At 48.7% G+C, this 27,592-nt stretch overlaps 1 protein-coding gene across 1 annotated transcript; it reads right to left on the bottom strand.

Moving 5' to 3' along the window:
* Positions 1–768: 768 nt before the first annotated feature.
* Positions 769–27,277, bottom strand: LOC127211041 (ultra-long-chain fatty acid omega-hydroxylase). Its single transcript, XM_051170868.1, has 13 exons — positions 27,248–27,277; positions 24,263–24,485; positions 20,592–20,736; positions 13,987–14,040; positions 13,297–13,424; positions 12,983–13,107; positions 9,615–9,882; positions 5,433–5,499; positions 5,175–5,304; positions 3,898–4,031; positions 2,589–2,653; positions 1,944–2,026; positions 769–1,542 (listed from the first exon to the last, which is right to left on the bottom strand). Exons 2-13 carry the CDS (start codon positions 24,482–24,484, stop codon positions 1,365–1,367), a joined length of 1,599 nt encoding a protein of 532 aa, XP_051026825.1. The 5' UTR covers position 24,485; positions 27,248–27,277; the 3' UTR covers positions 769–1,364.
* Positions 27,278–27,592: the final 315 nt, after the last annotated feature.

The raw sequence follows: 27,592 nt of genomic DNA, 5'->3' as shown, positions 1-27,592 counted from the left end.
TCTATGTCCCTACCCTTCCCCCATTCTGCTCCCATCACCCAGATGCAAACACAGTCCGTGTAATAAGATTCCGACGAGGCCTAACGCTTCCTGTGTGCTTCTCCCAGGCGTGGCGGAAGTGGGCAAGTATTCTACCCGGAGCACATCCTCAGTCCTTTTGAGACTGGGTTTCCACCTGGCCCACGCTGGCCTTGAACTCGAGACGGAACGACTCTTGCCGCTTGGCTCCGTCGTCTCCCCACGGGGTCTCATTTAATCCGAGCACTGGCCCCCCCCCGCCCCCGCAGTTTGGATGACTTGTGATGCTCTCACTTAACAGCTGCTGACACTGCTGTGAGTTTCCAGAACTCTTGCTCTCTCCCAACCCACGCTTTTGTTGGCATTGCTCCTCTCTGCCTGGGACACTCTTCCCTCCTCACCATCCGCTCAACTTCTGCTTTACCAGGGGTCTCATGTTTGAAGCCTATGTACCTCATGTACCTCAGCGGGTACCATTGTTCAACATCGGCTCCTCCCCCCACTGAGGATCAGAACTAGGCTGATCTGTGCTCCTGGCCCCACACCAGCAGACACTCAATCAATATTTAATCTATTGACCAGATAAACAGTGCATAAACTGTCCTCCCAAAAAAAATCTGAGTTTAGTTCCAGAACACTTTGCCCCGGTGGCTTCCCAACTGCCCACCTCCCCACCAGATCTGGGATGGGGTGAGGGGGAAGATGTCTGCATCGTCTTGCTTTTACTCTCTTAAAATTGAGAAAGCTGAGCAAAGGGGCAGTGACTAAGGAGTAAGGGGCTTGCAAGGGTCCAGGTTTACAAAACAACAACAAAGCAAACGGCCTAAATCCTGAGATTCGGCTTCAACAGTCCTTCCATGTAGCTGTGGGTCTCAGAAAGGTAACGTTGAAGATTCAGGGCTGCAACCTCAGGCTCCAGCTTTTAAATCCTCAGTTTAGAAGCTAAGGATCAAGTCCCAGCGGTGAGTCTAAGGAAGTTACCGCGGGCCGGACCTAGGGACCGGAATCCTCTGGAACAGGGTAATCGGCCTCATCTTGAAGGCGTGGCCCTAGCCCGAATGGGCGGGGCCTAGCGTGATTTCCCTCACGCAGAAAGGCAGGTGAGGGTAATTCAAGGCGGAACTTTGACCTCAAGGGGTGGAATCAGACCCCGAGGGGTGGGGCCTTGTCCTGCGGGACGAAGTCAGCATCAACAAGATGCTCTCCACAAAGCTTCCTCCTCCCGTATTTGGAGGAGCTTGGTCGTCGCCCTCAATATCTTGGGGGCGGATCCAGGCCGTTATAGGCGTGGCTTAGGCCTGGGTGAGCGGAACCCGAACCCGGGGATCCGCGGAGCCCGGGCGCCCTTAGGCCCGTGGAGGTAGCGGCTCCACGTTGAGCCAAATGCCGTTCTCCGTGCGCAGGATGAGCTCTGGCTTCCGCCGCACTTTGCGGGTTCGGTCCACACTCAGGCGGAAGCGCAGGAGTGTCAGCGCTACAACCACTCGCATCTCTGCCATGGCGAAGCTCTGCCCGATGCAGTTCCTGCAGGAAGGGTTCAAATGAGATGCAAGAATTCTTAGGACGTGCAACCCGGGAATCAACGTTCTAATCCCAGCACAGCCTGCTAGTATCATTGCATCCTAATGAACGGTGGTCCTTGTCAGAGCTTCATTCCCTCCTCTGTGGAACAGGATTGACGGCAGCATCCCACAGCTGTTGGAAGTGTGTGAGCCCACAACCTGGGGTCTGACGTACAGGACAGGTCCTTTGTTCTCAAGGACAGAGTTGCAGTCTGATTCCAAACCTCTTGGTTCAGTCAAGAGTGCAGAGGGTATTTGAGTTGCCAAATATTACTCGTGGGTGGGGCCTGGTCTCTGTTTCTATGGGACACACTCCTGACTTGACACTGGCCCCGCCCCTCCCATTTGTAGGAAAGGCCTTACCTGGGGCCTGCTGAGAAAGGCACATAGGCCAGCGGGGAGCGCTGCTGTGGGTTGTCCGGGTCAAAGCGGTAAGGATTGTACACCTAGACACGAATTGCCGGGGTGAGTCGAGGACTGGCCCAGACATCCAGCCTGGCCTGCAGCTCAACCTTTGAGGACCCCCTGTGTCCCCCTGTTCTGTCACACACACTACAGCCTGGCCATGACGTCTCCTGTTGTCAAGCACTCAGGCTCTTTTTTTTTCCCCCTATATCAGGGCTTTTGTACTTGATGTCTCCTCAGCCCGGAACAGGCTTCTCCCTGTTCCTCACTATCTTATCTTCAAGACCTCTCCTGATCCCCTGAGTTTAGTGCCCCACCCCCACCCCATCTGTTTTTACTTCCTTGGAACATTTAGCAATGCCCCAAATTATCTTATCTATTGGCTTGCTGCCAGGAGTTTCGCTTCAAGGCCCATGAAAGCAAAGGCAGTATCACTCTAGGTTGTCACTGCTGAGCGCAGAGCGTGCCTCGCAGCAGGTGCTCAATGACTATCTGGTTGAGAAGTAAACGCATCAACAAGGACTGGGTGACTCAGTGGGTCGGTCCCTCCAAGCAGCCCTGAGAAAGAGCCATGGCCAAAGGACAACGAAAGCAGGAACTTACTTTAGAGTCAGGCCACACTGTGGGGTTGTGGTGGGTCCCATAGATGCTGACCAAGCAGATAATTCCTGGGGAGAAACATTTGGAATCAGTGGGGCCCAAGGGAGTCTCTGGAAACACACACACACACACACACACACACACACACACACACACCACCACCACCACCATCACCATCATAGTAATATTTTTGTAAAGGAGCTGGCCCTCCACCTCTGTACCTACCCAGATCCAGCCCTGCCTCGCCCACTCCTTCCTTTCCATCCAGACACAAACACTTCTAACCTCCTCTACACATACCCAGGTTTCCCTCAGATGATTAGTTTTTGTCAACCTGACACAATCTAGAATCACCTGAAAAGAGGTCTCAATGAGGGGTTGCCTATGTCAGCACTATGGGCTGTAAGTGTGCCAGTAAGAAATTTTCATGGAATTTTTTTCTTTTTTAAATTTTATTTTTTTTTGTGTGTGTGTGTGTGTGTGTGTGTGTGTGTGTTCACCACCACCCCCACATGACATACATGTGTTGGTGCCCATGGAAATGAGTGTCACATTCCCTGGTTCTGGAGTTATAGGTGGTTGTGATCTGCCTAACCCCAGGTGCTTAGAACTGAAGTGAGGTCCTCTGGGGGAATACCAAGTGCTTTTATTGGTAGGTTTATTTATTTATCGTGTATATGAGTATTTTGTATGCATGTATGTATGTGCACCTCATGTGTGTCTAGCGCCTGCAGAGTTAAGAACAGGGCGTTGGATCCCCTCTGGAACTGGAGTTACAGATAAGTTGTGAGCCACCACTGGGGGCTGAGAGCCAGTGCCCTTGAAGTGCTGAGCCATCTCTCCAGGCCCCGTAAAAAGGTTTTCCTAAACTGGATTACTTAAGGTGGAAGACACACTGAAGGTGGGTGGCACTGTTTCATGGCCTAGGACCTGGACAGGATAAAAAGAGACACTGAACACTGGCGTGCGTGTGCTCATCCATTGCTCTTTGCTCTTGTCTGCGGCTGCAATCTGACTAACTGCTTCAACTCCCGGTCTCCCTGACTCCTCTGCCATGCTACACTGTAACCAGGAATCATGAACCAAATTAACAACCTTACCCCTAAAGTTTGCTTTTGTTGGGTTATATTATCACATTGACAGGAAATGAAACTAAGACATTTCCCTCGTCGCTCCAAAGGCAACACATGAACAGGCATGGTCTCCATCAATCATAGGGATCCTCCCCATCATAGGGACCTTGTCCCCACAGCAGGCAGGGCCAGATCCCTGTGATCCATGCCACAGCGGCAAAGGGAGAAAGAATGGGCACCTTTGGGAATGATGCGCCCATCTGGCAGTTTGATGTTCTCAGTGCAGCGACGGGAAATGAGGGTCACCGGCGGGAACTGGCGAAGGCTCTCCTTGATGCACATGGTGGTGAAGGGCAGCTGAGTCATGTCGTCCCTGAAAAGAGAGCAACTGTGACTCCCTGAACACGTGTGTGCACGCACGCACGCACACATGCACAGGAAGACCCAGAATGGCCCCACAGCTTCTGCGGTTTGCGGATGTCCCCGGCAGGTTCCCCCGTGTGTGACTGGCTAGGAAAGAAGGAAGATAGTCATAAGGAACACTGCACCCCTCACTCTGCACCCCTCATTCTTACTATGGGACGACTGAAGCAATGGAGTCCAGGAAACTGGGACCCCCTCACCCCCACCCCTGCAGAGATCTAATGCAGGGAGAGAGGGAAAAATGTAAAGGCCAGGCCACCGAAAAGAGAAGCTTCTCTCCCAGAAAGAGACTTACAGCTCGTTAGACCACTTTACAGAGAATACGATGGGCCAATCTCCTGTGGGACCACACTTGACAGGGACTGCTCAGACACGCCTAAAGCTGGCCTCTACTTAAACCTTAACCTCATGCCAGAATCCCAAAGATGGAATTGGGAAAGGGTCACTGTTACTCTTTATCATGCCCCCCAACCCCTTCCCGATCTGGCCACATTGAATAGATTTCCTTTCTCAGTTTTCCGTTAGTAACTGGGCTACCTTAATTGGCTAATTGGTGGCTTGAATAAGAATGGACCCTATGGGCTCATATACTTCAACGCTTCATCACCAGGAAGTGGCACTGCTTGACAGAGTAAACCACCACCCCCCCCGCCCCGAATCCTAGGAGGCTACTGACCTGAACCGAGCCAAAAGGTTGGAAGCAGCCCTACTTCACTCAACTGAGCCCAGTAGCCACAAAAATCGTGTGCGCGAGTAAACGCTGCAATTAAGTGTTTGCCACAAGCCACTGAACTTGAGGGGTGTTTGTTATGTGGTAGACCCCAAGAATCGCTGATGAAGCTGTTCTGAGAGTTGCTGAAGTCGGGGTGGGCATCCCAGTCATCCCCATGGCATGAATTGGAATTCTGACCGCTTAAGGGGCTTGTCTAAAACCGCATAATCAGAAAGTGCTAGAGCAGAGATTCACGCCCAAGATGCTGGCCTCAGTTTTCTCCCTTCAATCCTCCGGACCCTCCAAACTGACCAGTCCTGACCCTCCAAACTGACCAGTCCTGACCCTCCAAACTGACCAGTCCTGACCCTCCAAACTGACCAGTCCAGTTCTTCCAGCTCTCGGCCTTTCATGACTTCTTGGATCTCCTCTCGGCACTTCTCCTGGTACTCTGGATACTTCGCCAGGTTGAACAGTGCCCATGACAGCCCACTGGATGTTGTGTCATGACCTGTGGGCAGAGAGGTGTTGGAAGGCTACCACCTTCAGGCAGATTATAGTGTTCCCACGACATACCCCGCAGCAGGAGGCCAGTGGTACCTCTTCCCACCCGCCCTCAGCCTCACTTGGCATGCTTACCTTCAAACATGAAAGTATCTGCCTCAGCCCGGATGTCCTCATCAGATAACTCTTTTCCATCTTCATCCTGAAGTGGACAGTGAAGGATGCTGAGCCTACTTTACCCCACTCCCTACATCCTCAGGATTCCCCAAAGTCAGATCTACCTATTTTCCCATTTGTCTTTTTCTTTTCTTTCTTCTTCTCTTTCTGCTTTTACTTTTTACACTTATTTACTTATCATATGCACACATTTATTTAGTGTATAGATTTAGTACACACACGTGAGCACTGTGTACACATGCATACACTATGGTGCACATGTGCAAATCAGAGGGCAACTTGCCAGGGTCATTTCCCTCCTTCAAACACGTAGGTGCCAGGGATTGGACTCAGTTTGTCAGGCTTTGCAGCAAGCATTTTCACCTGCTTAGCCATATTCTCACCTTGTCCCTTCCACCCCCACTCTCATAGGGACTCCATATGCAGCCCAGACTGTTTGCAAACTTGAGGTCCTCCTACCTCAGTCTCCCAAGAGCTGGAGTTACAGGTGTGCACCACAGTAGCTGGCTTGCCACCTACCCTTCTCTGAAACTAAACTGGCTATAAATATTCCCAGCACAGTAAAAGATACAACATACTATTATATTAGAAAAACAAAAGGGAGAAAGGAGGAAGGAATGTCAAAGGATGTGCAAGCATCACTTGATTATTCTGTTACAGTCCAAAAAAAAGAAAAAAAAAAAAAAAAAGAATTAGGGGAACAAAAAGGTGGATCAATAGGAAAGTAGAAAGGGTGTCTCCTGCTCATGCTGGTACCCTGACTTCAATTCCCAGAACCCACATGGTAGGAGAGAATCAACTCCTACAATCTGCCCTCTGAGCTCCACATGCATGCTCATACACTTCACTGACTCATTAAGTAAAGAAACAAATAAATAAATGTAAAAGAGGAGGGGGAGGGAAAGTACTAGGCAATTTCACCATTGTGTGAACATCACAGAGTGTATTTTACATAAACCAAGACAGATATGATGTCACTAAGTGATTAGAGGTGTGTGTGTGTGTGTGTGTGTGTGTGTGTGTGTGTCTGTGTGTGTGTGTCTGTGTGTGTGTGTGTCTGTGTGTGTGTGTGTCTGTGTGTGTGTGTCTGTGTGTGTGTGTCTGTGTGTGTGTGTCTGTGTGTGTGTGTGTCTGTGTGTGTGTGTCTGTGTGTGTGTGTGTCTGTGTGTGTGTGTGTGTGTGTGTCTGTGTGTGTGTGTCTGTGTGTGTGTGTGTGTGTGTGTGTCTGTGTGTCTGTGTGTGTCTGTGTGTGTGTGTGTCTGTGTGTGTTGCTGCATATGGAGCCAAGACTGTGCATATCCTAGGCAAACCTACCACTTGAGCCTCTGCCTGGTAGATACTGTCTGTAGAGGTCAGAGAACAATTTTCAGGAGTTGATTCTCTCTTTCCATCACGTGAGTTCTGGGGTGGGGTCAAACACGTGGAGACATTTCCTTAGCCACCTAGTCACCTAGCCAGCCTTTCTCCTCTTCTCCTTCGTCATTTCCATCTTTTCCATTTTTTCCCACAGGTTATGAAGCCCAGAGTAGCCTCAAACTCACAATCCTGTTTCAACCTCCCGAGTTCCGGGAGTATGTGTCACCATACCCAGGTACCTGAGTTACCTAGAGATGGCTTAAAGCCACACAAGGACCAGCCTCGTATTCGCCCACTGCCCACCTGCATTTAGTGAGCAGCTCCTGCCGGCCGTTTATCCTGCTGGATATCCAACAACTCTGTCATCAAGTCTCATCAGCCCCCAGATACAGGAGACAAGTACCGTGATCTCAATCAAATACCCTTTAAGTGTCAGCACCATGGCTGGAATACAGGAATATATGGGACAACCTCACACAAGAAGCTGGGCGTGGCGTCACACCCCTGTGATGCCAACACTAGGGAGATGGAGGCAGGAGGATCAGAAACTCAAAGCCATCCCCAGCTCCACAAGGAGTTTTGAGGTTAGAATTAGCTAGACGAGACACTGCCACAAAAAAAACAAAAACAAAAACAAAAAACATTCAAAGACAACAACAACAACAAACAAGGGAGACTGGAAAGACAGTTAAGAGTGCTTGATGTCCTTGTACAAGACCTGGGTTTGGTTCTTGGCACCCACATCCAGTAGCTCACAGCTGCCTGTAACTCCGGCTTCAAAAAGCTTGACCTTCTTCAGGACTCTAAGGGCACTTGTACTCAGACATATACAAACCCACGTGTGTAAATGTAAAATAAATGTGAAAAACAAGGGGTTGGAGGGAGGGCTCAGCGGGAAGGAGCACTTGCTGTGCAAACACGAAGACCTGAGTGTAGAGCTCCAACATCCACATCAAAAAGGGAGAAAGAAAGAAAGAAAAGAAGAAGGAGGAGGAAGAGGAGAAGGAGGAGGAGGAGAAGGAGGAGGAGGAGAGCAATGGCTTTGCGTGCATTGCGGACAGAGACAAGCAGCTCTCTATTGCTGGCTGCACAGCCAAACTAGATGAAATGGCAAGATGCCAGTCCCATGAGGCAACCTACCTTAAGCCGCTAAGTCAGAAAGCAAAGAGGAAAACACCAGACTTCCTGCTCTGGCTGCCAAATCCAAACGTGCCTACTTTGACACAAACCTTCACACACGTACACAGCATACACACAAACCCAGAGAAGAATCATCTGTAGCTGAACACTAGGGCACTTGCCTAGTATTCCTTATGTCCCCGGTTCAATTCTCAGAACTCCAATTACAATAAAAATAAGAGTATTTTGGCTGGACTTCTCTGCTCAGTGGTTACAAGCCCTGGCTCCTCTCCTAGTGAGTCCGAGTTCATTTCCTAGCACCTGTGTCAGGAGGCTTCCAACTCCCTGTAACTCTGGGGTATCTACTGCCCTCTTCTGACTTCCAAGGGCATTTGCACTTGTATGCGCATACCCGTAAATAGAGACACAATTTAAAAAATAAGAGTATTTGCACAGACCCTACAAAAACGTCTTCTTGCATACTTTAAGCCACCAGTGGAAACAGAACAGCTGCGCACGGTGGCATACACCTGTAATCTCGCCATCCGGGAGGCCGAGAAGGAGGAGTGTAGAGTGTAAGTTGGAGGCCAAGCTGAGAATTGGACAGGAAGTGGGTGGGGATGAATAGGTTCATCTGGCAAGATGGCTCAGCAAGGGTCGACACCTGATGGGCCTGAGTGTGGTCCCTGGGAGCAGACCCACACGGTTAAGGAGGAAACCAACTCCCACAAGTTGTCCTCTGACCTCCACAAGAGCTCTCTAGCATTCATGTGCACCCCATACACAGATAGAAACACACACACACACACACACACACACACACACACACACAAATCAGTGTAACTGTTTTTTGAGACAGGGTCTCAGAATGAAGCCCTGGCTGTCCTGGATCTTGCGTGGTAGACTCCTCTGGCCTCTCACTCATAGCACTCTTCCTGCCTTTGCTTCCTGGGGAGTGCGATTAAAGACATGCACATTCTTAGCCAATCGCTGTGATTTACAGGTTTTGTTTTAGCCAGGCGCGGTGGCACCCACATGTAACCCCAGCTCTTAGAGAGGCAGAGGCGGGCCGAGCTCTGTGAGTTCGAGGCCAGCCTGGTCTACAAAGCAAATCCAGGACAGCCAAGGATACACAGAGAGTCTCTGTCTCTACAAACCAAAAAATTTTGTTTTAAAAGAAAGAAGCTATGCATGTGTCCAGTACAGACCTTACTGTTCTGACGTCAGTTGTCTGAGCAGTACTGACAGCCTATTTCTTTTTATTTTTTATTTTTTAAAAATAATTTATTCAGACTACATCTCAATCACTATTCCAATTAATGTGTAGTCCAGGCTGGCCTCAAACTCATGATCCTCCTGCCTCTGCCTCCTTCAGCAAATCCTACCAGCGTGTGCCACCACAACTGGCCAGCCTGCTTTCTTAAGCTTACAGGAATATTCTACAAGACAGACCATGCTCCAGACTATAATGGATCTCATTTAAATTAAAAGACTGAAATATTCTATTGTGACATCTGAAAGAACCCACCCACATTATGTGCCTACCCCTGACTCCTTGCTGTAATTCCTACGAGTTTGAGACCTTTTTTTTTTTTTTCCCCAGCAGTGGTTGCAATTCCCATGCCGGCCTTTAGGGGGCAGAAGCCCTCTTCCACCAAGCCTCACCTTGGCCAGGAGCAGCACGTCTATGAAGTCCAAGGTCTTGCCCTGCTTGGCCTTCAGCCATTCCTCGGCGCCCAGCTTGCGCAGCGCCCGCCGCCGCTCCTGGATGACTTCGGTGGTGAAGTTGTGCACCGTGTCGCAGGCCTGGCGGAAGCGCCGCCCGTCGGCTGTGAGGTAGTAGATGAAATCCAAGTAGTGATGCAGGCGGTACTGGCGACGCACCACCAGAGCGCTCAGTTCGATGATGGAAGAGATGTAATCGCTCATTCTCCTGCAAAGAGGAAAGGCAGTGAGCCACCCGCGCTGCCCAGAGACTCACATGGGGCCCAGTCTCCGGGGCAAAAACGACAGAGGCCTTGTATTAACCGTATTTTGTTACATTTTAAATTATTTTTATGTTCTGTGTTTGCCAGCATGTACGTCTGTGCACCAGCTGTGTGCAGTGCCTGAAGAAACCAGAAGAAAGTCTGTCCACTGGGGCTAAGGTTACAGATGATAGTGAGCTGCCATGTGGGTGTCTAAACTGAGGGCTGAGGGCTCTCTCTTTCCGCTGTCTCTCTGTCTCTGTCTCTGTCTCTCTCTGTCTCTCTCTCTCTGTCTTTCTCTCTGTCTCTCTGTCTCTGTCTCTCTGTCTCTGTCTCTCTCTCTCTTTCTCTCCCCTCCCTCCCTCCACCGTGTGTGTGTGTGTGTGTGTGTGTGTGTGTGTGTGTGTTTTGCTGGAGATGGAATGGAAGGCTTTGTATATGCTAGGCAAGCACTGTACCAACTGGGCTACATCATCAGCATTTTCTCTTTCTTTCTTCCTTTCTTTTTTTAATACAAGGTTTCATGTTGCCCAGGATGGACTCAAACTCACTATGTAGCAAAGAATTCCCTTGAACCTCTAATTTTTCTCCCTTTACCCACCCACCAAGTACTTGGATTGCAGACATAATTCCACCACACATGGCTTGTTTCATTTAAAGGGTTCTGGTATCATCATCATCATCATCATCATCATCATCATCATCATCATCATCATCATTGTTTTTTTGGGTTTTTTTGTTTTTTTGTTTTTTTTTTGAGACAGGGTTTCTCTGTGTAGCCCCGGCTGTCCTTGACTCACTTTGTACACTAGGCTGGCCTTGAACTCACAGAGACCCACATGCCTCTACCTCCCTTGTGCTGGGATTAAAGGCATGTATATGGGGGTGTATGAATGTTTTGCTTGCACTTCTGAGCACCACATCCATCCCTGGTGCCTTCAAAAGTCAGAAGATGTTGGATCTCCTGGAGCTAGAGTTACAGATGATGGCGAACCGCCAGATAGGTGCTAGGACTCAAACCTGCGTCCTCTGAAATAGCTACAAGTGCTCTTAATCATTGAGCCTCCTCTCCAGTCGTGTTTTCATTATTAATCCTGTTGTCTATGTGCTGGGGGTATGCGTTTATGCGTGCTCACCACATGCATGCAGGTACCCTGGGAGGCCAGAAGAGGGCGCCAGATCCCCTAGAACTGGAGGTAGAGGTGTGTGTTTCAACTGCCCATCCTGAGTGCTTAGAACCAAATTCTGTTCCTAGGCAAGAGTATCGAGTTCTTGTAAGCACTGGATCGTCTCTTCACCCCTCTTCAAGCCTTATTTTATTTTGTTTCACAAGACAAGAGATGGAGTGGAGGGCTTTCTACACGGGAGGCACACCACTTCAGACCCATACACCAGATGCTGAGGAACACAAATACAAATAGCCCCAAACCAAATACTGAAGAATGAGTGAACCTGAATCATTGTTATTTCATTAGTTCATTCAACAAATATTCGCTGGGCATGGTGGCGTACGGCTTTGATCCCAGCACTTAGGAGGCAGAGGCAGGAGGATCACTGTGAGTTCGAGGCCAGCCTGGTCTACAAAGTGAGTCCAGGACAGCCAAGGCTACACAGAGAAACCCTGTCTCAAAAAACAAAAAACAAGCAAACAAACAAAACAAATATTCACTGAATGTTTTTTACATGCCAGGGAAAGAGCTACATCATTTTATCCTTATGGAATTTCTCAGAGTCAGGTATTTTCATCTTTGCCTGACGAAAAACTGAGGGCTGTGGCACCCTCCTGTAATCCCAACACTCAGGAGGCAGAATCAGGAGGATCAAAATGCCACCCTGAGGACAGTGAGAAAGCATGTGTCAGAAACCAGGTGGGTAGGATGGAGGCACAAGCCACCAGTTAAGAGCATGAGTTGTTCTCCCTGGGTATTCACGTTCAATTCCCAGCATCCCTATTGGACAGCTCACAGCTGCCTGTAACTCCAGCTCCAGGGTATCTGACACCTCTAGGCTCTAAGGGCACCTGCACTCAATACGCACATACCTATGCACGGACACACGGGCATAATATTTAAAGATAAAGTAAGCTTTTTGTGTATATTTTAAGGAAGAAAATGAAGTGGGGAGAAGGAAGGAGAGGTGAGAGGAAAAGGATAAAGAAAAATAAGAAAAATAAGAACACAGGAAGGAGATGAAGAAAAAGAAGAGGAGCCAGGCAGTGGTGGCGCACACCTTTAATCCCAGCACTCGGGAGGCAGAGGCAGGTGGATCGCTGTGAGTTTGAGGCCAGCCTGCTCTACAAAGCGAGTCTAGGACAGTCAAGGCTACACAGAGAGACCCTGTCTTGAAAAACCAGAAAAAAAAGAAGAGAAGAAGAAGAAGAGGAGGAAGGGGAGGAAGGAACTAGAGGGAAGAAAGGGGTTGGGAAGGAGAGAAGCGGGAGAAGAGAGAAAAGGAAGGAGAACTGTGAAATGAAAGAATGAGGTAAACATTTCTAGGCCGGACCTCTCTGTGGAGAAGTGGGGAGAGTAGTGTTTCCTGAGCGTGTAACTAGTGCCAAGACACCAGTTAACATCCTTTTACTTACTTGATTATGTATGCATTTGTTTTGTTGTGATTTTTATTTGTTCGTTGTTTGTTTGATTGTTTGTTTCACTTGCTTGCTTTTGAACCAGGTTCTTCTGAGGTGGCCGAGGCTATCCTAGAACTCACTCACGCAGGCTGGCCTTGACTCAGAGCAATCTGCTCGCCTCTGACTCCACAGTGCTGAGATCAAAGGCATGTGCACCACGCTGTCTGGGGTTTTTGAAACATGCTTTCACTAAGTTGTCAAGGTTTAACTGAAACTCGGGATCCTATCGTGTCAAGCTCTCAAATGCTGGGGTTATGGATCCAGGCATGGACAACCACACTCAGCCAAAATCTCACATAATCCCTTTTATAAGAGAACCGAAACTGAGAGAAGAGGCGACACCTTGGGGGCCACCCGGGAAGAAAAACCAAGGCCGAGGGTGCGATGGTCCTGGCTTCTCCCCTCCCGCTCCCACCCACCCTGAGGGCCACACTCACTCCTGGCAGTCACTGTTGTAACTGAACACGCATTTCTGAAGGCTGTCCAGGGTCATGAGGCTGATGTGCTCGAACATGTCAAAGGAGGCCACCGAGGCCCCTGCCAGATGCCGCCGCCATTTAGCCTGGAAGGGAGACAGACACAGCTCACCCAGGCATGAAGAACACAACCACGGGCTGGTCAGACAGGAACCAGGCAGGATCCTCACTGACAATCCCAGGTCACACATAGCAAGGGACACTGCCCCATGCTATACGTTGAGGCCTCCCCGGATAAGGCCAGCCTCTTCCCACCAGCCAGTCTCAGGACTCACGTGCATGGTGTTCGAGCACTGGTTGAAGATCTTCATGTAAGGTTTCAGGATGTCGAAGTGGAAAGCGGGCGTGAGCAGGCGCCGGTGCCGACTCCACTTGTTTCCTTTGCTGATCAAAAGTCCATCCCCTGAAGCCAGAAAAAGAAGGCTGAAGGCCTCTTCCCCGCTGAAGCCCTCCAAGGAAGCCCAAGCCCTTCCCTCATTCCCCTGTGTGTTTAGAGCCCGTTAGAGAATCACACAGAAAGAGGAGGCACGGGCCCCAACTTCCCCAGCTGCTAGCTGGTGCCTGCTTTATGCGATCTCAGGTCACCCTGAAATTGAAAAGTTATAGGAAGTCTAGGCCCAACTATCATAAACAGAGGGAATCTTCAATCCCAAGATGTACATCAGACAGGGCTTAGGAATCTGGGGAGAGGACAATGCTAGATACCAGAAGGGTAGTGCCTCCCTGAAGAACTCACCCAATGAGAAATGTTAGAAATAGAAATGCCAATTTGGGGATCAAACTTAGGGGGTGGGGGTGGGGGCAGCCATTTCATCGCTTCTCTAGGCTAACACCCAACTTTGCCAAGTTGTAGAATGAACTGGTTTGGCCTCACTCCTCGGAGTCGTTGGCACCCTTTTTATGAAGTGAAGATCATTATTTCCCACACCAGAACCTCCAGCTTCGTCCTCCCCTTCGGCACTCACCTAACCAAGGCTTCAGGAAACTGTAGAAAAATTCATCCTTGGGCGCAATGGCAGCTGAGGAGAGAAAAAGAGGCAATGCTGACTATAGGCAGAGTTCTGACCCTTGACCTCTGCTTATGACTGTCTCCGACCTCTTCTCTGGGCTCCTGCCTCCCACCTCACCCCACCTTCACATCTATCTCTTCAGAGATTTATAACACGCGGATCTAAACTTGAGTCTCTCCTGCTCAAACCCCTTCTCCGGCTCTCCACTGCTCTTATAAAAGAGCTTTGGAGTCGGCCACTGTAAATTTCAGGACAGCCTCAGTTATATGCATAGTGAGTTCCAGACCAGTCTGAGCTGCTGTGTTTTCTTGAGAAAAAATCCAACAAAATCACAGCTGTAAGCCTACAGCCAGCCTCACCTTCCTTGTATGTCTGTCTGCCTGTGCTGGCCCCAAAGGGATCTAATCTGTCCACATTGACAGAGTCTCTGCCAAGCCACCCACTGTCACCCACCAGCACCATGACAGGGCTTATTTTCAAAGCCAGCAGTGATCAGTCCTGGTTCATTTGCTCCAAACAGACAGCTCCACCCTCCAGGCCCCAGCCACTCTGTCACACAGGACCAATAGCACAGAGCCCCTCTGACCCTATACAAGGTCAGGTGCCCCTGGTTGTTGGAGTGCATGCCTGTGTTCCCCAAAGTCCAGATGCTGAGGCAGAAGTTTGACGTCAGCTTGTTATAAATACATAGTGAAATTCTTTCTGATTAAACCAAAAGCCGGTTGGTAAAGCACTTACCTTGTAAACACAAGGTCCACAGAACCCATATTTAAACAATAACAGCAAAACCAATGAGGTTGTGACTCAGCAGGTAAAGACTGAACACCCAAGTCCCTATCTTGGGTTCCACAAGGTGGAAAGAACCAACTCCTGTGGCTTCTTCTCTGACCTCTTCCACTCCACTCCTCACATACAAAATTTAAAATGTATTTTTTTTTCAATGCACTTATTATCCCAGTTATGTTAGGATTAAGAGAAGTAAATGTCTGGGGCTCACGGGCCAGTCAGTTTTGTTCTACTTGTCAAGCTCCAGGCCAGTTGGAAATCCTGTCTCAAAAAATAAAGTGGACAGGCCGGGTATGGTGGTACACGCCCTTAATCCCAGCACTCGGGAGGCAGAGGCAGGTGGATCGCTGTGAGTTCGAGGCCAGCCTGGTCTACAAAGTGAGTCCAAGACAGCCAAGGCTACACAGAGAAACCCTGTCTCAAAAGAAAACAATAATAATAATAATAATAAGGCAGACAGAACCTGAGGAATGACAGCTGAGCTTGTCTCCAGGCCTCCACATGCACACATGCGTGTACACACACACACACACACACACAAAAGCTGGACACAGGTTAGAAAATCAGGAAGGCTCCCATTCTCCTTTTTTAAGTCACATCCACTAAGTTTTCTGGCTGGATTTGGCTACCATGATGGCCAAGGAGCTCCCGGGAAAGTGGCATGGCAGCTTTAGGGGGCCAGACTCCCAGAAGTTTTTCAAGGGAGGAGACACCAGGGTGTCCTGCACCAACTGGATGTCAGGGTGAGTTTCCTGTGACTGGTGGCTTTGGTATTTTAGTGCTGTTTAGTTTTGTGGAGTGGCAAATCAAAGGCTTTGTGATGAAATCTGGGAATGAACCCCATGTCACTGTGGGGACACCATGTCCCCAAGAGCTTCAAAGAGGGTGGTGTTATTTGGCACTATGAGGTTCAGAATATCAAGTGTGGATCCCAGCTCTTTGTTGATGATGTTGCAAAGACTGCTAGCAGAGGAAACCCAGAGAAATCAAAGATGATGCAATGAGCTGGGCTTGGTGGCACCTGCCTGCAATCCCAGGAGGACACAGAAAGTTGAAAAGTTCAAGATCATCTTAGGCTATACAGTGAGTTCAAAGTCAGCCTGGGATACCTAGGACTCCGGTTCAAAAAAATACTTTTTCATTCAGTGTATGAATGAATCAAAGGGTGGATAGATGAAAGAAAAAAACAGGAGCTGGGAAAATGGTTGTGAAGGTTAAAAGCACTTGTACAAACATAAGGACTGAATGCCAGTACCCAGAACCCAGGACAAGAGTCAGGTGCCAGTGATGTGCTTCAGTGGGTAAAGGTCACCAAGCCTAAAGACCTTAGTTAGATCCCCAGAAACTCATGGTTGAAGGAGAAACCGACTCTTGCAAATTGTTTCCTCACCTCTGCCCATCTGCTGTGGTTCACACCTACTCAAGCACACAAAATAATACAGAATATACAAAATAAATAAATAAATATTGTAATTATATTAAAAAAAAAGTCAGATATGGCTGCATGCACCTGTGACACCTGTGCTGGAGGGTGAAAACAATATCTGAGGCTCACAGGCCACCAGCCTAGCCGAAAAAACATCAAGCCTCAGGTTCAGTAAGGACATACTCCTTGGACTACAAGTGTGCGTGTGCACACATGCACATGTGTGCACACGCACAGGTGGGCACATGCATATACACATGCACTCTTGTTGTTAATTTAAAAAGAATAAAGCGAAGGAAGGAAGGAAAGGAGACATGGATAGTTGGATGGACGGATAGGTAGACAGATGGATGTGTGAGTGGATGGAATGGGAAGAGGAAGATGGGCATGTGGTAGGTGAACATTAGGTAGATGGATGGATGGATGATGGAGTGGATGGATGGATGGATGATGGAGTGGATGGATGGATGGATGATGGAGTGGATGGATGGATGGATGATGGAGTGGATGGATGATGGAGTGGATGGATGGATGGATGGATGGAGTGGATGAATGGATGGATGATGGAGTGGATGAATGGATGGATGGATGGATGATGGAGTGGTTGGATGGATGGATGATGGATGGATGGATGGATGATGGAGTGGTTGGATGGATGGATGATGGATGGACGGATGGATATATAGGAAGATGAATGGGTTGGTAGGTGGGTGGATAAGTGGGTGAATGGATCACTGGGTGGATGGATAATTGGATGTATAAATAGATTGGTGTATGAATGTAAAGACGGATAGGCAGATAGATAGGTGAATGGATGTACAGATGCATGGATGCATAGATGGGTGAACAGTCGGGTAGGTAGATCAACAAATGGATGAATGGATGGATGGGCGGATGGATGGATAGATAAATACACCCTCCTTGTACATCATAGCAATATTTGAGTAGAGAGGCACCCAAGAAGGAGATACATACACCCAATGTGACTCAGCCACCAACGCACACTCCCCTGCATTGGCAAACTGTGTGCACAGTCATCCTTCATCAGCACGCCTTTCTGTTGCCTTTCTGTGCCCAACCCATGCAAGGCGAAGTTAGTGATCCAAGGATGGCTCAGCTCCACTCCCTGCCTATAGGTCCTCCAGGGTAGGGTGGGAAAGGAAGGGAGAGGTCCACATAAAACCAAAAGGCAGAAGGTATGCCCGGTGCTAAGAAAGCCACAGAGGAAGAACTACTGAAAGGCAGAGGAGGCTTCCTAATGGAAGTGGCACCAAAAGCAAGATGGCAGGATAGTCACCTCTCTCCTTTCTTGGGTTTGAAATCCAGGCTGAACTACTCAGGAGTCTTACTGACACCCAGATCTAGCCTACTGCTGCCTGGCTCGTATACCCACCATTGTCTCTAGCACCCCAGGATACAGTGCAAGGCCAGCTTCTTTCCAGTCCAGCTTCTACTTAACTCTCAGCCTCATTTCCTGCTTCCCCCTGCACATGCCCTCCAATCCACCCAACCTGGCGCACCTGGGTTCCATTGGTGCCTTCCCACATCGATACCTCTGGATTGACAGGCCTCTCTGTCTTGAACTCTACACTCGACTAACTCCTACACATCCTTCAAAGCCTGCCTTTATTTACCCTTTTTTCAGGAAGCTTTCTCCCCGGTGAGCCTCTGCTTCCCCATCATCTGTCCCCTCCCCAATTTATCGCTTTTCCCTCCGTGGTGGTCATGCTAGAAGGGAAAACTGCCTCTACCAGGCCAGTAAAGCTACTTCAAAGGAAAGGGGCTTCAGAAAGGCTCCTCCAACATGGCAGCAACACCTTTCCTGCCAAGCCACATCACTTTCCCTCCATCCTGGCACATGGCGGATGCTCCTTAAGTCTGCATATGTCTTAGTGACTGAAGAACCGACTGTTGGCTGACTTGTTACTCTGATTACAATGGTCACTTATTGGTGAGATGACTGATCGGGAAGCCTGGTAATGAACAATGAATGCACAGCCACTGTGGAAAACACAGGGCTGGGGAGTGTGGTTCAGTGGGTAAGACACTTGGCCCACAAGTGTGGGGCCCTGGACTCAGGTCTCCTGGAACCTTTAAAGGCCAGCCAGGGTACCTACAGTAAGATGGGAGGTGCTAACATTGTCCATTGCCAACAGCAATGAACAAGAGACACAAGAGACCCTGGGCCCGAAAGATAAGTCAGCAGATAAGTGTGCTTGCTTCCAAGCCTCACACTCATACACACACACACACACACACACACACACACACACACACACACAAATGACAAAACATTTTTAAAAGTCAGCTCTAGGACTGGGCTCAGTAGCAGAGTGTTTTGGTTACCATGCTCAAGGCCCTGGACTCTATGCCTAATTATCAGGGGTAGAAAGGTAAGAGAAAGGCCAGTAAGATGGTTCAGTGGCTAAAAGTGCCTGCCACACAGCCGAAACACAAACAGTGTGACTTTGATCCCTGAGACCTACATGGTAGAAGGAGGACTGATTCCCACAAGTTGTCCTCTGACAGCCACACACACAAATAAAAAATAAAAATAAATAAATAATAAAAAATTTTTAAAAAAAATTTTAAAGTACTTTTAAAAATGGAAGGGATGAAGGGACAAAAGGCAGGAAGGGAAGGAACGTGAGAAAGCATCCCTGTATCTGAGTGCTGACAGCAGCCAGCGGGTAAGTGAATAAACAACGTGTGATCGATCCACCTATACAATGAATCATAAAAAGCACTGATGTGGACAGTTGTGTGGCAAACCAGGAAAATCAGAGGCTGAGAGAAACCACACACCAAAAAATCTAAAAGCACCAAGTCCACCGAGACAGAAAGCAGGTTCCGGGAGCCAAGAAATACAGCAGGGAGGAACCAGAGGCAAAAAGTGCCTTATAGCACACGCTGTCTGTGGGATGATGAAAAAGCTTTGAGACTAGAGAGAGTACAATGTTGGGCAACCTTGTGAACACACCCAAGCATCACTGATGGTTCACCTAAAAGTCCACTTGGTGGGTCAGTTCTTCCTCAATAAAGAAAGAACACAGCAGGGTGTGGGGGCACCCCGGGCAACAGTGGCAGTGGCAGATGGGCAGGCCCACAGGAGGGGCAGAAGGGTTGGAAGCTACTGAGGCCCCACACCCCCTCTAGGCTGACTCAGCTCCATTCAGTCCCTCTAAGCTCTCCATCCTGCTCCTCCAGTGGGGGCAGCCAGGGCTCTAGGCCTGAAAGCGGAGGAAAGAGAGGGGTGAGAACCAGACCTGTTTGCCAAGTGCCTGAGCACCAGTTGAGGCTCTATTTGGAGAATTAAAACCGGTCCAGAAACTTGAGGAGGAGAGGAGGAGAAGTATCGGGGAGGAAGGGAGGGAGAAAGAGAAGAGAACAGGCAATAAAAGAAAGAAAGGAAAAAACAAAACAGTGAGGTGGCTCTCAGGGTAGAGGTGCTCGCTGCCGAGCTGGAGAGACTCACCTCCACCCTCAGGACTCAGCTTGGAAGGAGAGAACAATTTTATGGATATATGTACACATGCACACTAAAATGTAATAATAAACTTTTTTTTAATAATAAACTTTTTAAGGCACAAGAGAGCATGGTGGTAGCACACACGTGAGAGGATCGTTGGTGTGAACCAGACTGAGCTATAGAGAGAGACTCCGTCTCCAAGTACTGAACGGTCCTCTGTTGACTGTGAAGATGACTAGCTCCACACCAGGTCACTCAAGGGCCTAGAGCAGGCCAGCCTCACCCACCCTGCAGGATTAAGACTGAGAATGGTACATCTAGAAGTCAGAGATCCCTGAGTGACTAGGGAAGGCTTCCTGGAAGAGGAAGCCCTTGGAGCTAGGTGGTGAGAATGAGTGAGAACTCACCAAGCCCACTCCGGGTATGTGGGGACAGAGGGCAAGGGTACCGACATCTGCCTCCCTGTCAGCAGCTGCTCTCTGGGCCACTGAAATGCTTGGTCAAGGTAGGCATGCCACAGGTTTTGTTTTTTGTTTTGTTTTGTTTTGTTTGTTTGTTTAAGGCAGGATTTCTCTGCGTAGCCTTGGCTGTCCCGGACTCACTTTGTAGACCAGGCTGGCCTTGAACTCACGGAGACCCTCCCGCTGCTGCCTCTCGAGTGCTGGGATCAAAGGAGTGTGCCACCACGCCCTGCCCCTGTTGTTCTCACAGCCTCCATTGCCTGGCCTGCTTTAGTGAACTTTTATCCATCCCTCAAATCCCTACTCGAGGAGCACTTCCTTTGGAGCACCCATATAGCTCTAACCCCGGGTGGGGCTGAGGGGAGGGAGCTCTGGGAGTTTAAAGCTGACTCATTACTCTGAGGTCCAAGCTGCCTACCTGAGGCGCCCAACACAGGCTTGATGTAATCAGGATGTACAAGCACCAAGAGAGGCAGGAAAGGCCCGGCCCACGCCAGGATGATGTGATGCAAGGTGTCCAGCACTTTCTTCTCATTTTGAAGGCCCTTCTCAGTGGGAAGATACTGCGACAGATAGAAAGGGGCAATGAAGACATGACAGCTCAGCCTACTCCAGTCCTCCCTCCCTTCCTCCCTCCCTTCCTCCCTCCCTCCTTCCCTCCTTCCTTCCCTCCTTCCTTCTCTCCCTTCTTCCCTCTCTCCCTTTACTGCCTCTCTCCTCCAGAATAGTGAAGATGTGGTCTCCCTCCACTAAAAAGAGAGAAAGGAAGGAAATATGGAAAGAAGGAAGGAAATATGGAAGGAAGAAAGAAAGAAAGAAAGAAAAATAGGGCTGGGGGCATGGCTCAGGGATAGAGCCTCTGAGTAGAATCCCCAGTGAGGGTTTGGAAACAAACCTGAGGAGTACAACTCTTTCCTAGTATGTGTGAGAACCTGGATTCCAAAGCCAGAATAGCAGAAGGGGAAAGAGAATGGTAACGATAAAAGCTGACATTAATCAAAAAATACTGTTAAACCATGCATAGTGGCAAATGTCTGCTCTACCTGCACTGGGCAGGTAGAGGCAGGAGGACCAGAAATTCCACATCCTCTTTAGCTGCATAAAAGGTTTGAGATCAGATGGTGTTGTATGAGTTTTGTGAGGCAGAGAGAGAGAGACAGAGAGACAGAGAGGGAGGGAGGGAGGGAGGGAGGGAGGGAGGAGGGAGACAGAGACACAGACACAGAGACAGAGAGAGACACGGAGACAGAGAGACAGAGAGAGAGACAGAGACAGACAGACAGACAGAGACAGACAGAGAGACAGAGAGGGAGGGAGGGAGGGAGGGAGGAGGGAGACAGAGACACAGACACAGAGACAGAGAGAGACACAGAGACAGAGAGACAGAGAGAGAGACAGAGACAGACAGACAGACAGACAGACAGAGACAGACAGAGAGACAGAGAGGGAGGGAGGGAGGGAGGAGGGAGACAGAGACACAGACACAGAGACAGAGAGAGACACAGAGACAGAGAGACAGAGAGAGAGACAGAGACAGACAGACAGACAGACAGAGACAGAGAGAGAGACAGAGAGGGAGGGAGGGAGGGAGGGAGGGAGGAGGGAGACAGAGACACAGACACAGAGACAGAGAGAGACACAGAGACAGAGAGACAGAGAGACAGAGACAGACAGACAGACAGACAGACAGAGACAGACAGAGAGACAGAGACGGGGGGGGGGAGGGAGGGGGGGGGGGGGGAGGGGGGGGAGGAGGGAGACAGAGACACAGACACAGAGACAGAGAGAGACACAGAGACAGAGAGACAGAGAGAGACAGAGACAGACAGACAGACAGACAGACAGACAGACAGAGACAGACAGAGAGACAGAGAGGGAGGGAGGAAGGGAGGGAGGGAGGGAGGAGGGAGACAGAGACACAGACACAGAGACAGAGAGAGACACAGAGACAGAGAGACAGAGAGACAGAGAGAGAGACAGAGACAGACAGACAGACAGACAGACAGAGACAGAGACAGACAGAGAGACAGCGCACACACAAGCTGGGCATGGTAGTGAACACCTGTAACCCCAGCTCTCAGGAAGGTAATAATACTGTAGTAGCTCAGGCTGCAGAGTGAGACCCTGTCTCAACAGAGATGGCCTCCTGCAGACATCCTCTGGGAGAGCAACATGAAAATTCACCTAGAAGATAAAGATATTTGGAAAGAAGAGGCAATTTCCCAAAGGACCAGAGAGAGAAGAAAGCTGGAGGTGAGAAACAGGAAGTCAGTTCTGGAGACTGCAGGGGGGTGCAGGGACATGTCAAGAGGTTGGGGTCCCCCGTCCAAAAGGCTTCGAACCCTACCCTTCTCCTAGATCAGTGGTTCTCAATCTTCCGGAGCTGCGACCCTTTAACACAGTTCTTCATGTGGTGGTGGTGGTGACCCCAACCGTAAAATTATTTTCGTTGCTACCTCATGAGTGTCATTTTGCTATTTTTATGAATCACGGTGTAAACGTCTGTGTTTTTCAATGGTCTTGTGTGACCCCTGTGAAAGAGTCATTCGACCACCAAAGGGTTGTGACTCACGAGCTGAAAACCACTGGTGATGGAGAGGGATGGCGGTGTGTGGGGAGGGGAGGGTCATGATGAGAACCCAGAATTTCTCCGAAGAGTTAGGAGGTGGCAACCTCAAAGCCAGCCTAGGTGCAGAAGACAAGGTCTTCCAACATGAGCTCCTGTGTTCAGATGACCATTCTTACTCAGCTCCCTGAGTAACTTGGACCAGAGGTTTGTCATCACACAAACCAGGCTTTATGTCTTGAGTGGGTCGTAGGTGTGACCCCAAGCTGGCGCTCTCCATTCGTGCTTAGCTCCCCATCTTTTTAAAGAGACTCTTGCTGTCTCAGACATGGCTGCTCACAACTGAAATTTCAATATTCATGAGGCTAAGGCAAGAGGATTCACTGTGAGCTTGAGGCTAGCCTGGGCTACATAGGAATTCCAGGCCAGGCTGAGCTGCAGAGTGAGACAGACTCAAAGTAAAAACTGAAGACAAAAATGGATAAGTCAGGCATGCTGACGTATGTCTGTAATCCCAGCACTCAAGGGCTAAGGCAAGAGTGTCATGAGTTTGGGTTAGCCTGACCTACATGACAAGACTTTGTTTTTTAGAAAATCAAATACAAGGAGAGAGTTTGGATCCCAGTGCAGTGTCATAGTGATCTAATAATGAGAGTAGCCAGGTAGGATAGTGTACATCTTTAATCCCAGCATTTGAGAAACAGAGGCAGGCAGGTTCAAGACCAGCCTGGTCTACATAGCAAGTTCAAGGACAGTTCAAAACAAACAAAAGAACAAGTGAAGGCCAACCCCAACAGGTAAGGTTAAAGAAACAAAATCTTCGGTAGCCCCCTCCCTGACCCCACTCTGGGTCCTGGGACCCAAATGTTGTGGGTATCAGTATTTCCCTGCTTCGTTGGTAGCTATAGAACTATAGAAAGAACTCGTCGTTATTTTTTAGTCTTTCTATTTTATTTTTTAATAATTTATTCTTAGGGATAGGATAACAATTTAGATGTAATATGAATAAATTAATAAAATGTATTTTAAAATAGTAATAATTTATTCTTATTTCATGTGCACTGGTGTTTTGCCTACATGTATGTCTGTGTGAAAGTGTCGAATCTTAGAGCTACAGACAATTGTGAGCCACCATGTGGGTGCTGTGAATTGAATTCCTGTCCTCTGGAAAAGCGTTCACTGCTCTTAATCACCACTGAGCGGTCTCTCCAGCCCCATGTTGTTGTTCTAGGCATGGATAATTTTCTGCTAAAAGCAATTGGTCACGCTCACAACTGTAATGCATGCCACGACTGCACAAGTGGGTCCTCGTAGTGCCTGGTGGGTCTCTACTGTAACAGTCAGCTCTGAGTACGACACTGATTTCACCACTCAGCCCCCAGCGGCCTGCACCACAGCTTCCAGGACTATGAAAGCTAGCCAGCTGACTTAGCATTATAGTTAGCCCTGCCTCCTCCCAATGGTGTGACCCTGGGAAAATTGCTTCTAACTCGGCCTTCCCAGCTCTGTTCCTGCACACTCACCAAGGTCATATGGCCCAGCAGCCAGTGGCGGCCAGGAGGCTCCGGGAAACAGCTCAGCCTGCGACAGGTGACTCGGAAGTCCCAGAATAATTTGAATAACTTCAGCAGCAGGCGGAAGAGGAAGAAAAGGAGGGAGAGCAGCAGAGCTGACACAGCATACACTCGGAAGGCCGTCTTCTCCAGCCCCAGCAGGTGCAACAGGTAGTGTGTGATGGGCAGCATCCTAAGAGACACACCAATCAGCACAGGCGGCAAGGGAGCAGGCTCCAGCTTGCTCCACACACAGGAAGCTCCTCAGAATCTCTCCGGGCTCAACCACAAACTTCACTTTGTCACCACAAACACCTTTCTTTAAAAAACAAACAAACAAACAAACAAAAACAAGACCAGCATCCAGCAATGGTGGCACATATCTTTAACCCTAGCACTCGAGAGGCAGAGGCAGGCAGATCTCAGAGTTCAAGACTATCCTGGTCTAAATCATGAGTTCCAGGACAGTCAAGGCTGCACAGAGAACCCTTTTCTCAAAAGAAAAGAAAAGAAAAGAAAGGAGCTGGAGAGAGAGAGAGAGAGCACTGTTTATTGCTCCAAAAATCCTGAGTTCAATTCCCAGCAACCACATGGTGGCCCACAACCATCTATAATGTGATCCAATGCTCTCTTCTGGCATGCAGGTGTACATAAGCGAGAATACTGTGTAAATAATAAGTAAATAAATCTTGAAAGAAAGAAAGTTAACTTAAAAAAAAGTCTTAATGTTTAACTATGTGTATATGTGGGGGGAAGGGGTTATGCTTTTGAGTGTGGTGCCTGTAGAGGCAGAAGAGTACTTAGCGGTTGCAAGGTGTTGTGAGCCCACTTGTAACGGATGCTGGGGGCCTCAAACTCAAGTCCTCTGGAACAGAAGCAAATACTTTTGACTGCTGAGCCATCTCTCCACTCCTACTTTGCCCCCTTATTTTCTCTTCTATTTGTTTGCTTATGTGTTTGTGTATTTATGTATGTGTTTGTTTATTATTTATTTTGTAGTGCTGGAGATGCTGTACCCAGCAGGTGCTCCCACCTCCCTCCATGTTCCTTGCCCCAGAGATCCCTCTTAATCCTCCTATCACAGGGCCTTCTCTGCCTGAACACAGATGGTCAGAGACCTGGGAAGCAGCACACACACAAAGTAGCACTCAACCAATGGCCCAAGGGTCTTGGCAAATCACACTCCAGAACTCCCTTTCTCCCTCCCTCCTGTCTGGTGTGTGTGTGTGTGTGTGTGTGTGTGTGTGTGTGTGTGTGTGTGTGTGTGTGTGTGTGTGTAATAGCACTGAGACGTGTATTCTAGCATATTCTGTGTGGTGGAGTTCCCAACAGGATTAACTCCAGCAGGCCAAAGCAAGAACTTTCCCAATTGGCTTTCTCCCTTCCCTTTCTTATTTTCCCTCTTAACTTCTTTTCAATTAAAGTGAACATTCATAAAATATACAGCATCATTGTTCTTAATTTTTGGAAATGTAAATGTTTGACTGTGTGCATGTGTCTGTGTGTGGCCATGTGCACTCTTGCACAGGTGCCTTCGAAGGCTAAAAGTAACGGACTGCAGGTTTGTGGCACAACGCAAGGGAAAGTAGTCAAACACAGAAAAATAAATAAGTGGCAGGCCAAGCATGGCAGCTCACGTTTATATTCCCAGTCCTCGGGAAGCTGAGGCTAAATTTTCTCTGACAAGAGAAACCGGCAAGAAGACAACATGAATTCTCTCTCGTATGTGAAATACATTTAGTTTGAAGTGACGGTGATATCTAGATAATAGTGATACTTCAGAGTCTGAGAGGGAAGTTGGGCATGGAGGCACAAGCCAACAGTCCCTGATACCCAGGACACTGAAGCAAGAGGATTTTTTTTTTTTAATCCAAGGTCTGAGGGACTGGATAGCTGGCTCAGTGGATAACCCTTCATGCTCTTCCAAAGGACCCAAGTTTTGCTCCCAGCACACACCACCTCAGGCATCCCTCAACCACCTGGATGTAACTCGAGCTCCAGAGAATCTGACACCCTCTTCTGGCTTCCTCAGGCACCTATGTTCACGTGCGTACACACATATATCCACACATGCACATACACATAAAAGTAAAAAAAAAAAATACATCCAAGATTTGCTCAGATCACACAGCAAGTTTCATGCCAGGCCAAAAACTTAATAAATCTCTCTCTCAAAATAAAAAGAAAACAAGGAGTCTGGAAGCCAACTGTGGGAGCATGTGCCTGAAATCTCAACACCTGAGAGACTCAGGCTGAGGCCGCCCTGAGCTACAGAGTATGTGCTGAGCCAGAACAGCCTCAGAGGAGATCCTGTCACAAAGATAATTCACACAAAAAATTATGAAATTAGTAAGGAAGTAAAGTTTTCACTGGCATTTAGCACTTTCGCCATGTTGTACGGTCATTGTCTCTCTCTAGATCACTTCTATCAGAACAAGATCCAGTGTTCATTAGCAGTCACTTCCCCATTCTTCCTTCCATACCAATTCTGGCATCTACTGGTCTTCCTCCTTCCCTTCCTTCTTCTCACTTTTCCTTTAAAATTTTTTTTGAGACAGACATGGCCTCCTGTAGCCTGAGACTCACTGAGTAGCTAAGGCTGGGTCTGATCCTCTTGCAGAGCACTACCTCCTAAGTGCCGGGATGACATGGCAGGCCAGCCCACCCAGTGCTCTCAGTGCCTGGTCTCCCTCACGTATCTATGGGTTTCTTCTCTTTCATATAAATGGCCCCAGTTTTGCTTGGCTTAACCCCCTCTACCTGCTCCATGTCAGCCACACTTGCAAGGATCGTCTCTGTGATCTTTGTACTGCTGAGTAATGTCCCATTACCTGGACAAGCCACACTTTGGTTCACCCACTCATCTGTTGACGGATATTTGGTCTGTTTCCATCTCTAGGAATGGAAAAAAAGTGCTACTCTTGAGCAGGCTTGTACATGTGCTCTTTTGAGTACCTGCTTTCAATTGTCTTGACTTTCTTCTTTCCTGGAATTTGCTGAAATTGTCCTCAGAGAAGTTACTGGCACTCAGATCGTTGACTTTGGGTCAGCACCTGCAGGAAGTAAAGCAGTTGGAGAGTGAGAAGGGAGACAGTGCTCTCCATAGATAGCACCAAACGCCACAGGCCTGTCGGACCATCATCTCAGGGAGTCCCACCCAGACCAGGAGGTTGAATCTCAGCTCAGTTCCAATTCAAGGAAGAAATGAGTCTCGGGACCATGTATTAAGCTGTAGAGCGTCTGCTTAGAACACCCCAACAAGAGGGTGTGGGGGGGCACGGGGTGGAGGGTCAGTGGCAA

Source organism: Acomys russatus, chromosome 28 (genome assembly GCF_903995435.1).
Source record: "Acomys russatus chromosome 28, mAcoRus1.1, whole genome shotgun sequence".
In the NCBI taxonomy this organism is placed as follows: Eukaryota; Metazoa; Chordata; class Mammalia; order Rodentia; family Muridae; genus Acomys; species Acomys russatus.
This window is presented reverse-complemented; position numbering and strand designations above follow the sequence as displayed.